Source organism: Triticum aestivum, chromosome 2D (assembly GCF_018294505.1).
Source record: "Triticum aestivum cultivar Chinese Spring chromosome 2D, IWGSC CS RefSeq v2.1, whole genome shotgun sequence".
Taxonomy (NCBI): domain Eukaryota; kingdom Viridiplantae; phylum Streptophyta; class Magnoliopsida; order Poales; family Poaceae; genus Triticum; species Triticum aestivum.
Genome location: NC_057799.1, coordinates 132,740,613 through 132,755,138, shown reverse-complemented (window position 1 = coordinate 132,755,138; position 14,526 = coordinate 132,740,613). Strand labels below are relative to the sequence as shown.

At 45.4% G+C, this 14,526-nt stretch overlaps 1 protein-coding gene across 1 annotated transcript in view; it reads left to right on the top strand.

The window, feature by feature from the left end:
- The first annotated feature begins 9,976 nt into the window (after positions 1-9,976).
- Positions 9,977-14,526, top strand: part of LOC123052167 (histone deacetylase 5) — a 9,328-nt gene continuing 4,778 nt past the window's right edge. The window contains exons 1-7 of the mRNA XM_044475274.1: positions 9,977-10,272; positions 10,879-11,080; positions 11,193-11,339; positions 11,660-11,772; positions 13,388-13,599; positions 13,951-14,015; positions 14,346-14,516. Coding sequence (XP_044331209.1) covers positions 10,103-10,272; positions 10,879-11,080; positions 11,193-11,339; positions 11,660-11,772; positions 13,388-13,599; positions 13,951-14,015; positions 14,346-14,516 — 1,080 coding nt within the window. The 5' untranslated portion in view covers positions 9,977-10,102. The remainder of the gene's footprint in view (positions 10,273-10,878; positions 11,081-11,192; positions 11,340-11,659; positions 11,773-13,387; positions 13,600-13,950; positions 14,016-14,345; positions 14,517-14,526) is intronic.

The window sequence follows — 14,526 nt, the reverse complement described above, 5'->3', positions numbered from 1 at the left end:
TAGGGACTGGGAGCGACTGTCGTGGTTTCGAATCCGTCGAAGATCAAGTCTCCACGGATGTCGGCGACATAGTTCAAGCTCCCGAATCTGACCTGATGGCCAGGGGCATAGCTGTCCATCTGCTCCAGATGGCCAAGCGAGTTGGCCCGCAGTGCGAAGCCGCCGAACACGAAGATCTGTCCGGGGAGGAAGGTTTCCCCTTGGACAGCATCGTTGTTGATGATTGAAGGAGCCATCAAACCCTTTGAGGACGACACAGTGGAACTCTCAATGAAAGCACCAATGTCGGTGTCAAAACCGGCGGATCTCGGGTAGGGGGTCCCGAACTGTGCGTCTAAGGTCGATGGTAATAGGAGATAGGGGACACAATGTTTACCCAGGTTCGGGCCCTCTCTATGGAGGTAATACCCTACTTCCTGCTTGATTGATCTTGATGAATATGAGTATTACAAGAGTTGATCTACCACGAGATCGTAATGGCTAAAACCCTAGAAGTCTAGCCTGTATGACTATGATTGTATCTTTCCGGACTAAGCCCTCCAGTTTATATAGATACCGGAGGGGACTAGGGTTATACAAAGTCGGTTACAGAGAAAGGAATATTCATATTTGGTCGCCAAGCTTGCCTTCCACGCCAAGGAGAGTCCCATCCGGATACGGGAGAGAGTCTTCGGTCTTGTATCTTCACAGCCCATGTCCAACAGGCCGGACGCCCGAGGACCCCTTAGTCCAGGACTCCCTCACTACTTTCCAATAAGGGAGTAGGTACAATTACCTCGTCAAGTTCTACTTTCCACCCACTCACTTCTTTCGAGAGAAACTCCTTCTCTAGAAAGGATCCATTCTTTACAACGAATATCTTGCCTTCGGATCTGTGATAGAAGGTGTACCCAACAGTCTCCTTTGGTATTCTATGAAGACACATTTCTCCGATTTGGGTTCGAGCTTATCAGCTTGAAGCTTTTTCACATAAGCATCGCAGCCCCAAACTTTAAGAAACGACAACTTGGGTTTCTTGCCAAACCACAGTTCATATGGTGTCGTCTCAACGGATTTAGATGGTGCCCTATTTAACGTGAATGCAGCCGTCTCTAAAGCATAACCCCAAAACGATAGCGGTAAATCAGTGAGAGACATCATAGATCCCACCATATCTAATAAAGTATGATTACGACATTTGGACACACCATTACGCTGTGGTGTTCCGGGTGGCGTGAGTTGTGAAACTATTACGCGTTGTTTCAAATGAAGGCCAAACTCGTAACTCAAATATTCTCCTCCATGATCAGATCGTAGAAACTTTATTTTCTTGTTACGATGATTTTCCACTTCACTCTGAAATTCTTTGAACTTTTCAAATGTTTCAGACTTATGTTTCATCAAGTAGATATACCCATATCTGCTCAAATCATCTGTGAAGGTCAGGAAATAACGACACCCGTCGCGAGCATCAATACTCATCGGACCGCATACATCAGTATGTATTATTTCCAATAAGTCTATTGCTCACTCCATTGTTCCAGAGAACGGAGTCTTAGTCATCTTGCCCATGAGGCATGGTTCGCAAGCATCAAGTGATTCCAAAAGCCCATCAGAATGGAGTTTCTTCACGCGCTTTACACCAATATGACCTAAACGGCAGTGCCACAAATAAGTTGCACTATCATTATTAAACTTATATCTTTTGGCTTCAATACTATGAACATGTGTATCAAGATTTAGTAAAAATAGACCACTCATCAAGGGTGCATGACCATAAAAGATATTATTCATATAAACAGAACAACCATTATTCTCTGATTTAAATGAATAACCGTCTCGCATCAAACAAGATCCAGATATAATGTTCATGCTTAACGCTGGCACCAAATAGCAATTATTCAGGTCTAAAACTAAACCCGAAGGTATATGTAGAGGTAGCGTGCCGACGGCGATCACATCGACTTTGGAAGTATTTCCCACGTGCATCGTCACCTCGTCCTTAGTCAATCTTCGCTTAATCCGTAGCCCCTATTTCGAGTTGCAAATATTAGCAACAGAACCAGTATCAAATACCCAGGCGCTACTGCGAGAATTAGTAAGGTACACATCAATAACATGTATATCACATATACCTTTCACTTTGTCATCCTTCTTCTCCGCCAAATACTTGGGGCAGTTCCGCTTCCAGTGACTAGTCCCTTTGCAGTAGAAGCACTCAATATCAGGACACAGTTCTAAGCCGTAAAGCATGGCACACTAAACTATCGAGTAGTCATCAGCTTTGCTCTGCCAGGTGTTCACAACATCTGGTGTTGCTCCTACAGCGGGTTTGGCACCCAGCGGTGCTTCCAGGACGTAATTCTTCCGTGCAACAGTGAGGATAATCCTAAAGTTACGGACCCAGTCCATGTAATTGCTACCATCATCTTTCAACTTAGCTTTCTCTAGGAATGCATTAAAATTCAACGGAACAACATCACAGGGCATTTATCTACAACAACATAGACATACAAAATACTATCAGGTACTAAGTTCATGATGAATTAAAGTTCAATTAATCATATTACTTAAGAACTCCCACTTAGATAGACATCCCTCTAATCATCTAAGTGATCACGTGATCCATATCAACTAAACCATGTCCGATCATCACGTGAGATGGAGTAGTTTTCAATGGTGAACATCACTATGTTGATCATATCTACTATATGATTCATGCTCGACCTTTCGGTCTCAGTGTTCCGAGGCCATATCTGCATATGCTAGGCTCGTCAAGTTTAACCCAAGTATTCTGCGTGTGCAAAACTGGCTTGCACCCGTTGTATGTGAACGTAGAGCTTATCACACCCGATCATCACGTGGTGTCTCGGCACGACGAACTGTAGCAACGGTGCATACTCAGGGAGAACACTTATACCTTGAAATTTAGTGGGAGATCATCTTATAATGCTACCGCCGTACTAAGCAAAATAAGATGCATAAAGGATAAACATCACATGCAATCAATATAAGTGATATGATATGGCCATCATCATCTTGTGCCTTTGATCTCCATCTTGTGCCTTTGATCTCCATCTCCAAAGCACCATCATGATCACCATCATCACCGGCTTGACACCTTGATCTCCATTGAAGCATCATTGTCGTCTCGCCAACTATTGCTTCTACGACTAACGCTACTGCTTAGTGATAAAGTAAAGCAATTACATGGCGATTGTATTTCATACAATAAAGCGACAACCATATGGCTCCTGCCAGTTGCCGATAACTGTGTTACAAAACATGATCATCTCATACAACAATTTATATAATCATGTCTTGACCATATCACATCACAACATGCCCTGCAAAAACAAGTTAGACGTCCTCTACTTTGTTGTTGCAAGTTTTGCGTGGCTGCTACAGGCTTAGCAAGAACCGTTCTTACCTACGCATCAAAACCACAATGATTTTTCGTCAAGTTTGCTGTTTTAACCGTCAACAAGGACCGGGTGTAGTCACACTCGATTCAACTAAAGTTGGAGAAACAGACACTCACTAGCCACCTGTGTGCAAAGCACATCGGTAGAACCAGTCTCGCGTAAGCGTACGCGTAATGTCGGTCTAAGCCGCTTCATCCAACAATACCGCCGAATCAAAGTATGACATGCTGGTAAGCAGTATGACTATTATCGCCCACAACTCTTTGTGTTCTACTCGTGCATATAACATCTACGCATAGACCTGGCTCGGATGCCACTGTTGGGGAACACAGTAATTTCAAAAAAATTCCTACGCACACACAAGATCCATCTAGGTGATGCATAGCAACGAGAGGGAAGAGTGTTGTCCATGTACCCTTGTAGACAGAAAGCGGAAGCATTATAACAACGCGGTTGATATAGTCGTACGTCTTCACGGTCCGACCGATCCTAGCACCAAAGATACAACACCTCCGCGATCTGCACACGTTCAGCTTGGTGACGTCCCACGAACTCTAGATCCAGCTGAGGTCGAGGGAGAGTTTCGTCAGCACGACGGCGTGATTACGGTGATGATGAAGCTACCGGCGCAGGGCTTCGCCTAAGCACTGCAACGATATGACCGAGGTGGAAATCTGTGGAGGGGGGCACCGCACACGGCTAAACAATCAACTTGTGTGTCTATGATGTGCCCCCTCCCCCGTATATAAAGGAGTGGAGGAGGGGGAGGGCCGGCCCTCTATGGCGCGCCCAAGGGGGGAGTCCTACTCCCGGTGGGAGTAGCATTCCCCCTTTCCCTTGTTGGTGTAGGAGAAGAGGGAAGGAGGAGAGAGGGAGAAGGAAAGGGGGGCGCCGCCCCCCCCCCCCTCCCTAGTCCAATTCGGACCCAGGGGAGGGGGCGCGTGGCCTGCCCTGGCCGCCCCTCTCTCTCTCCACTAAAGCCCATTAGGGCCCAATAACTCCCTGGGGGGTTCCGGTAACCCCTCGGTACTCCGGTAAATGCCCGAATTCACTCGGAACCCTTCCGATGTCCAGACATAGCCTTCCAATATATCGATCTTTATGTCTCGACCATTTAGAGACTCTTCGTCATGTCCGTGATCATATCTAGGACACCGAACGACCTTCGGTACATCAAAACACATAAACTCATAATACCGAACGTTAAGCGTGCGGACCCTACGGGTTCAAGAACTATGTAGACATGACCGAGACTCATATCCGGTCAATAACCAATAATGGAACCTGGATGCTCATATTGGTTCCTACATATTCTACGAAGATCTTTATCGGTCAAACCGCATAACAACATACGTTGTTCCCTTTGTCATCGGTATGTTACTTGCCCGAGATTCGATCGTCGGTATCTTAATACCTAGTTCAATCTCGTTACCGGCAAGTCTCTTTACTCATTCTGTAATGCATCATCCCGTAACTAACTCATTAGTCACATTGCATGCAAGGCTTATAGTGATGTGCATTACCGAGAGGGTCCAGAGATACCTCTCCGACAATCGGAGTGACAAATCCTAATCTCGATCTATGCCAACTCAACAAACACCATCGGAGACACCTTTAGAGCATCTTTATAGTCACCCAGATATGTTGTGACATTTGATAGCACACTAAGTGTTCCTCCGGTATTCGGGAGTTGCATAATCTCATAGTCATAGGAACATGTATAAGTTATGAAGAAAGCAATAGCAATAAACTAAACGATCATAGTGCTAAGCTAGCGGATGGGTCAAGTAAATCACATCATTCTCTAATGATGTGGTCCCGTTCATCAAATGACAACTCTTTGTCCATGGCTAGGAAACTTAACCATCTTTGATTAACGAGATAGTCAAGTAGAGGCATACTAGTGACACTCTGTTTGTCTATGTATTCACACATGTACAAAGTTTCTGGTTAATACAATTCTAGCATGAATAATAAACATTTATCATGATATAAGGAAATATAAATAACAACTTTATTATTGCCTCTAGGGCATATTTCCTTCACTATGCGCTTTTCTATCAATTGCCCAATAATAAATGTTTTACCCACCGTATGCTATGTTTCGAGAGAGAAGCCTCTAGTGAAAACCATGCCCCCCGGGTCTACTTTAATCATATCACCAAAACCAAAAATACCTTGTTGTAGTTTTACTCTTTTTATTTTACTTCTCAATTTATATATCTATCACTACCAGATTTAATCCTTGCAAGTAACGAGTTCAAGGGGATTGACAACCCTATTGCCCGTGTTGTGTGCAAGTATTTGCTCTCGTGTGTGCAAGTGTTGCTTACTAGGCATTTGCGTGGTTCTCCTATTGGTTCGATAACCTTGGTTCTCAGTAAGGGAAATCACAAGTAGCAATCCCTCTGTGGCCTATAGTTCGTCCGACTGCGACTGTGTTCCCTGCTTCACCTTGTGCATGCATCCCCCAAATCCACGCCCCTACGGCCTGCCTCTCCTGCAACGGCTCTGCCCCGATGGCCTTGCTTCACCTCTGCCAGCGACGACTGGTGAGCGGTAACACCAGTGGCGGTGTTGCCTGCAGGTCGCTACCTTGCTCGTCCTCACCCCAATGGCATCCCCTACAACACAATGTCGTCGTATCGTTCTCGGTAGTCACTCTCATGGATGGCACACACAAGAGGGGTTCCCATGTCGCGGCTATGGCCCCCCCAAGTGTTGGATCTGCATGTCGCGGGGCGTATGTTGCTTGCCCTTGTCTAGTTTGTTTGCTGGATGTTTGGATGGGGTGCTAGGTGTCGTGCTCTCTGGTTCTAGGAGAATTCCCTTCGCATCTCTTGCTGGCAGCAACAATGATGGCATGCTCCGGGTGCTGCTTCTGTTCTTGGAGGCGTTGTTGTGGAGTCTCAGTGCATCCAACCCATTACCCGGTCCCGGGAATCAAGCTTGCTTCTACGCAGCCGACCATTTGCAACTTCGGAATGCTCTTGATGCTCCTACAAAGCCTACTTGCCACAGCAGCTCGGTGCCTTCGTTGTCTTCAACTCGTGGTTGTATGTGCCCTTATTTTACACCACCACTTGGCATAAACCCCCAATTTGGTGGAGTTGCTTTCGCCAGCAGCACTCTTCGAGTTCATGTCACTCCTCCATCACTCATTCTCCCCACCTCCCATGGACTATGACCACCCTTCTGGTGGAGAATTGCATACTCTTCTCGTGCATGACCGACGAGCCAGAGATGGTGCATCTACCTGTTGATGATAGCTTGCGGTCTTCCTGCCTGTGGTCTTGATGTTACTTCAACCGAAGACCTCTTTGTGCACCCTTGCTCAGAGTTATCCTTTTGTTGTCTACTGGCATCCTGTACAACCATCGAAAACCTCCCTCTTTTGCTAGTGCTGCTTTGTTTGCGATTATAACGTAACCAACTCTGCATTACCCAACCACCTACATACTTAGGTGGTTGATCTTTGTGTAGTGTTGTAACTGGTACTCATTTTTTTTGTGTTTTCTCTGTCTTGCCTCGGCAGAATGTATTGCCCCTCAGGCTATATGGTTTTCGATCCAGGTTCCCACATAAATTGGATCATGATTTTTGACCCAGTTTCCATATAAACAGACTTAGTTCTTTTGAATATAAGGGTGGAGATCTCCCCCTCCCACCCTTGACGAACTAAAAAATGGCAACAAAATGTTGGTTCAGACAAAAATGGTGCCAGCAATACGGATCACTCGATTATTGTATGCATATACGACTTGCTTGGTCAATTCAACATCTACTCCACAAGATACATATATTAAAATAATGAGTTCTCGTGGTCCAGAACCCACAAAATTTGTGGTTGAAACATTAGCTTGTATCCATAGAATATCTAGCGTAATATAGATAATAAATAAGTAGGAGTTATTATCATTTCAATTGCCTTTACAAAAAGTAATTACTAGTGTTTTTGGCATTAACAAAAAAAAGGTTGATAATTGCTTAAACTCTTTTGCTCATTTCATTTTTGCATGAAATGATCGTTGTATTACCTAGGAGTTCCAAACTTTCAAATTCAAAATTGAGCCGAGGCGAGTAACAATGTGCAAATTGTAAATCAAATACGCAAATAAGGCGCGAAACAACTCGTGGTTGAATGGTTAGGAGGATAGTGGTATCCCAGCCCACCAGTGAACTTGAACACTGATGCTCGCATTTTGTTGGATTTATGTCAGGCCTTCCGGTGATGTGCATTCAGTGGATGGAGACGTTCTCGTCGACTACGAAGGCGCATGTGGTGACCTTGTCAATCTCAAGATGATTTCTCGGCTCAGTCTATCAAAGTTGCTCATAAAGATAGGGTATGCGTGTGTGCGTACGTTCATGTATGTGCGTATGTATGAGCGTCTGTGCGGTTTTCTTTTCTTTGAGGGGACGAAGAGCATAGATGTAAGCGATCTCGATGGAGCCATGTACATACAACCAGGCACCTCAAACCCGCTTCAAACTCCCAGGCGGATGACCCTGTCACAAAAATGCGACCCAGACGGGCTCCTTAAACGGGCCTCAAACGCCTGGGCTGACCGGCACCCATCATATCCAGCCCAAATATGGGACGGATATGGGGGCGCCCCGGCGCGTCCGCCACGTCAGACCCGACAGCCCTACACCACCATACTTTGCACCAAATCCACCAAACCCTCCCTTCTCGTCCCGCCTCCCTCCTACCTTTCCCGCGTCAGAGCCCTCGCCGCCTGCCACCCTTAATCTCCGTCCTCATCATCGGTCCTGATCTGCAGCCCTAAATGTTGTCCAACCCGTCCCTGACCGCCGCGATAGAGACTGTGTCCGCCTCCTCCATAACCGTCCCGCCCTAGGCTTCATCGTGCAAGCTGGAGAACATCGGCTGGAGGAACCGGCGACGCCAGCAGCGAGAGAGGGAAGCGGCGGCGGTGTCGCAAGGAGAGCGAACATGGTCGAGCAGCCCCCCCCGCTACGCCCGGAACCCCGTATCCCATCCATCCGCCCGCAGACGCGGATTGCATCATCAGATCACATTGGGACAAAGGAGGATCCGACGGACAGTTGGGGCATTCTGGAGAGCTTTTCGCCCACACAGATGCCGGCGGTGGACGTATGTCACTCAATGCAGCTCGTTCGGGCAAGGATAAGCACGGGCACCGGCTGGGCTGCCCACGACCTGTTCGACAGAATGACACAACAAGAGCCGATATGTTCTTGTTGCTCCTGTCCGATCACTGTTTTGCATAGACCGCTAGTTCATTTTGGACATGATGGTTGCTTGCAAACCATGATCGCGTAGGAGGTGTTTCTGTCGAATATGATCAATGACAATCAAGGTCCAACCTAAATGGAGTATGAATTGGGGGATCCAACTTACACTACATTTGAAGTTGGGACAACATCCGATCCCAAATCGAGCAAGAAGAAGAAGGGAAAGACGGCGAAGGTAAGAGGTCTCACAACTTATGAGGATATCTTGTTGGTCAAAACTTGGTTCGCCACAACAATGGATCCAAATGCGGCACCGAGCAAAAGGGAGACAAGTATTGGGAGAAGATTTGAAAGGAATATCACGAACAAAAGGAATATGTGGAGCCGCATCCTATCGTCACCACCCGCAGTGTGGCATCTCTCCAACATCAACGGGGGAGCATTCAAGGGGAAGTGAACAAGTACGTCGGCTACTACTCACGAGCATTTTTTCGGCGAGGGAGAGGAGATGTACAAGCTCACGTTGGATGCGCAAAAGGAGAGGATGGATTGGAACCGAAAGAGGGCAGAGAAGAAACTCGAAATTGAGAGAGAGAGACAAGATCGAATTGAAGAAGCAAGATGCGGCGATCAAATGGGAGCTCGAGAAGGCCAAGACATTTGGAGAGAATGAGCTTGAGAAGGAGAGTTGCAACTCGCACGGGACGTGGAAGATGCAAAAATCATGTTGGCTGCCTCAACCCTCTTGGATGAGCATGCAAAGAAGTGGCTTGCGGAGAAGAAGAAGAAGATCAACGACCTTGGGAGTACGAGGCGACGAGGGCGGCTGCAGCGGCAGCAGAGCATGCGGCCCGGATGCAAGCGAAGCAGGACACAAGGATAGCCTCGGAGCGGGCGACATGGATGGCGCTCGGCTAGTGATCCGGCCAGCTGTTGAGGCATCCATCACGCTCGGACATTGATTTCATTTTGGCATGTCCGCATTGTCGTTGAACTATGATTTGCTTCGTTTTGTTTCGAACGGTCGAATTCGGACCATTTGTATCATATGACGTACATCGATGGCATGAATTTGAGACTTCAAATTTAACATGTGTGAGTTTCAATTTTTTTTTTAACATGTGTGAATATACGTGGTCGATCAGTGCCATGTCCGGCGCTCTATCCCAGCCCACACCAGCGATCCATAGTAAAACCTGTCCACTTGGGCCCCCTCAATCTTTTGCCGCTACGCGAATTCGAAGTCTCGCCCAGATCAAAACTCAGAAAGCCCGGAGCTCCCACTTCCAGGTGGGGCCCAACGCCAGCACGCGCAGGCGCAGGCACGCACACACAAGACAAGAGGCTCCACCAACCTGAGGGGCAACCAACCAGTCCAGTCCAGTCGTCTCCCCCATCGGGACGTTCCACCCCAATTTTCGACCCCCCTTTGTCCCCCGGTCTCTCCGCCGCCTGGGCGAGGCGATCGCCGGCGCAGGATGGCGGCGGCTGGTGCAGCGACGCCGGTGGGCGCGGCGCCCAGGGTGGGGCTGCTGTACGACGACAGGATGTGCGCGCACGCGACGCCTGACGGGGAGAAGCACCCGGAGAACCCCGAGCGGCTGCGCGCCATCCGGCGCAAGCTCGACGCCGAGGGCGTCGCGTCCAGGTACGCGCTACCCGCGACTCCGTAAGCGAGAACGCCGTAATTTCGTCTGAGGATCCGTGAGGAGGCGTTCCTGCCCTCCCCCCCTTTTTTTGCATAAAAATACCGTTCCGTCGAAACGCCGGGATGGGAGGTCCTCGCGCGCTTCCGCTCTGTTAATGTATTCCTGTTGCGATTTACGACTGTAGCCATGCCCATTTCGATCTACCAGAAACCGTATTTTCGGTCTCGTGAAAAACTAAATAAATAAATAAATCAGTATCCATGATTATAACTGTATGCTTATGTTTTGATTAACATTTGAAGTGGCCCAAATGTTAAAGAGCCTGAGAAAGGGAGGAGAGTAGAGAGATTTTTCATACAACGGGTTCAAGCCTGCATGCACTGTGCTGCTGAAAGGAATTTAGTCCTGGTATTTGTGCAATTTTGGGTAATGGATAGTCAAGCCCTTGCTTGTGTACAGTAGTAACTTGGATGCTACTAGAGTTAAGTTTGAACATTAGCGTTATATCTTCTGTCCTGTCCACTGTTTGCATTGCTTTGATTAGCTTAACAACTGTATGACTTTGCAAGGTTCTGCCGCTGTAGTTTAACATAAGTTTCTTCCAGGTGTGTGGACATGAAGGCAAAGGAGGCCAAAGAAAAATATATAGCCTCTGTTCATACCCCAAATCATATAAAACTTATAAGGGATATCAGCTCGAAGGAGTATGATTACCGTCGAAACAAGACTGCTAGGAAATTCAATTCCATTTACTTCAATGAGGGCTCCTCAGAGTCTGCTTTCCTTGCAGCTGGTTCTGTCATCGAGGTAATTTAGCGTGTACTTTTCCTGCATTACATATGTACGTTCCATAGTCTTGTACAACAGTTTTTGTTCCATTGATCTTGAGTGCTGACACAACAATTCATTTGACAAGTAGGTTGCTGAGAAGGTTGCGGCAGGTGAGTTGAGTTCTGCTATCGCTCTTGTCAGACCTCCAGGCCACCATGCTGAACATAATGAGCCAATGGGATTTTGTCTCTTCAACAACGTGGCTATTGCAGCAAATTATCTCTTAAATGAGAGGGTACGTATTTGAAACTTCCCTGTTGATTTTTCTAGTTAAGATCAACTTGTGCTACTTTTGTTCATCATTTTCTACGCGAAGTAAAAAAAAAGCACTAGACGCTGATTTGTGCGTTTTGCCACCGCCTTGTGCTTTTCTGACCAAAGCGCGCGCTTAAGCGCAGTTATGCACATATTGAGCGCTTGGCATTTTGCTATCGCCTAGAGCCTTGGCACGCCTTTTTAAACTATGTTTCTATGTAGGAACAATTATCACAATTTGTTATGATGTGATCTACTAAGAAGATGGATTATTTTCTGACCTTCTCTGTTCTGTTACAGCCTGACCTAGGTATCAACAAGATATTAATCGTCGATTGGGATGTTCATCATGGAAATGGCACACAGAAGATGTTTTATAGTGACCCTCGTGTATTGTTCTTTTCAGTGCACAGGTATGACACATCACCTTGGCATTTCTTTGCATGCTTTGTTTAGACTCCAGACATTTTTTTCCCACAAACCAAACCACTGCATTTATATGCATTAGAGAGAAAGAAAAGTCTAAGATTAGACTTAAGACTAGCCATATAACCTTCACGATATGATATTCGTGAAGCCATGACAGATTTGTTGCTTACAGTTTCAAGGTTTACTGCTCTTTGAATAGATGTAGTTTGCTGAGCATGTTTCTGACAGTGCATCCTTGCAGTTGATAGAAATCTGGAAACTCCATTTCTTACTTACATGGCATTACAAACCCCATTTTCATATGAGCGAGCTGATCTGACTGCAGTACTGTTTGATATTGTACCTGTAACGATTGGGATGAAGTCTCCTTGTACCACCAATCCACCCTGATAATCTCATGCAATACACTCTTTAGAATATGAAGAAGTTATACAATACCTATTGCTACATTATGCATTGCATGTTGATTCAGTTGGGCTGTATAACACAATGTAAATGCTTGAGCCCAGTCTGCGAGTAATGTGCCAAGGGACCTATTAAGTATTAATCTGTTGTCAATGGAAGAATCTATAGCTGATAACTCTATGCTGTAGGTTTATTCCTTTTTCTGTTTCATCATGGTCATTTTATACTTTCTAGCTCGACACTACTAATATTGGATCGACCTGAATTATGTGTTCCAATCAACATTGTATGGTTACTTTATCAGTCATTTGAATTGTCAACTGCACACCCTTGATTCTGCTTATATATGATAGTAATTGATTAATTGCATTTACTTACTATTGCTAGCTAAGTTTCCCATGCAACTGCAGGGCTATATACTACAATTCATGTTTATATTAGAAAGAGTTGCTTGTAATGTAACTTCAGTGCTTATGATTGAAAACCGAGTAGTACTTTTTATACAACCCTTGCTCTATTATATTTGATTAATTTGCACCATCATAATCTGGACCAACCAAAATACACGATGTTGAAATCTATCTTTTTCCTCGGACAAATGTGAGAATGTCCAGTCTCCCAGCAACGCTGAAGCTTCTTCTAACAATAAGTATATTAGATGCCTGAAGGAACCTGCTGTTTCTAACTGCTTATTGTTTAAGTTTACAACTGTACATGTCTTAGCTTACAATGAATCAACGGATTGTGGGGCTGTTTGGTTCTAGGCCTAGGAGTGCCACACTTTGCCATACAATGTTGCCAAACTTGCCCAAGGTTAGTTCTTCAAAATGAGAGCCACAAGTTGGCAAGCCTAAGGGAATCTTGCCACACTTTTTGAGTGCATGTGATGTGGGACCCTAGTGTGGCTTGCCTAAGATGTGGCTTGAACCAAACACACACCTAAGTTGGTCAAACTTGCCTAAGCTTAGGTGTGGCAACCTTAGTCTCAAACCAAACAGCCCCTGTGTAACTTGCCATGTGCGGTAAAGGCCTCTCCTAGAACTATCCAACCAATTCTGATATTGTGAAATCTCAAACTTACACAGCTGTTCCATTGCATTATTATAGAAGCCAAACTTTTCTGGCCTGTGTCATGTGGTATTCTGTTGATCCTTCAATAGTGTGTAAACTATTATTCCAATGTTTGCTTTGTAGATTTGATTACGGAAGCTTCTACCCTTGTGAAGGGGATGCATCTCACTGTTTCATTGGGGAAGGAGCTGGTGAAGGGTACAACATTAATGTGCCCTGGGAGCATGGTAAATGTAGTGATGCAGATTATGTTGCTGCATGGGACCATGTACTGCTTCCTATTGCAGAAGCATTTGATCCTGATATAATATTACTGTCTGCTGGGTTTGACGCAGGTAGGCAGCTGAAAAATTCTTAGAAACTATCTTATCCGTAAAAGTTAAACACGTCTAACCAAATCTAGGCACTTCTTACTTATGAAGCCTGACTGTTGATATATACTGACATTGTAGTTTATTCTGTGGGCTAGAAGTGCCTGCTTTGAGTAGTACATCTCATATACCTGATTTCTTTCTTGCATAACCATTTAGATCTTCACTGATGATATTTTGACAATCGCTGGGACTTCGTTGTATTGTATTGCTATTGCATGGCAATGGAATCGGATCTTCTGTGTATGTCATGTAGTAATCATGCATGTTATTGTTACTCACTGGTTTTGAATATCTTCTCCCTTTTTTTGGTAGCAATGGGTGATCCTCTTGGTGGTTGCTGCATCACTCCAGATGGATATGCACTGCTACTAACAAAGGTATGCATTTGCAGGCTTGCATAAAAATGACCTTTTATTTAACTCACTGAACCATGCACTCTCCTGGCCTTAAAAAACATTGATCATGACTCAGTGAACCATGCACTCTCCTGGCCTTAAGAAATATTGATCATGCTTGACCTTGGAGTTTAGATATGCCAGAATAATGTTTATCTGTGTGCCAATCATTCCTTTTTGTTGTCATGCTTCGCTGTTACCTGTTAGAAATTTTCCATTTGATCTCATCAATTTATTACTATCTTTTTTTTTTCTTGTACTTTCTGCTCTGATTGGTGCTTATGCTTGTGCCTGTCTGCTTATTACCCGCAGCTGTTAGGTTTTGCAAAAGGAAGGATTGTGATGGCTCTTGAAGGAGGTTATAACCTTAAGTCCATAGCAAACTCACTTTGTGCTTGCACAAAAGTTTTGTTGGGAGATAACTTCACATATAACTCTCCACGGATGCAACCATTTGAATCTACATGGAGAGTCATACAAATGGTAATGGTCT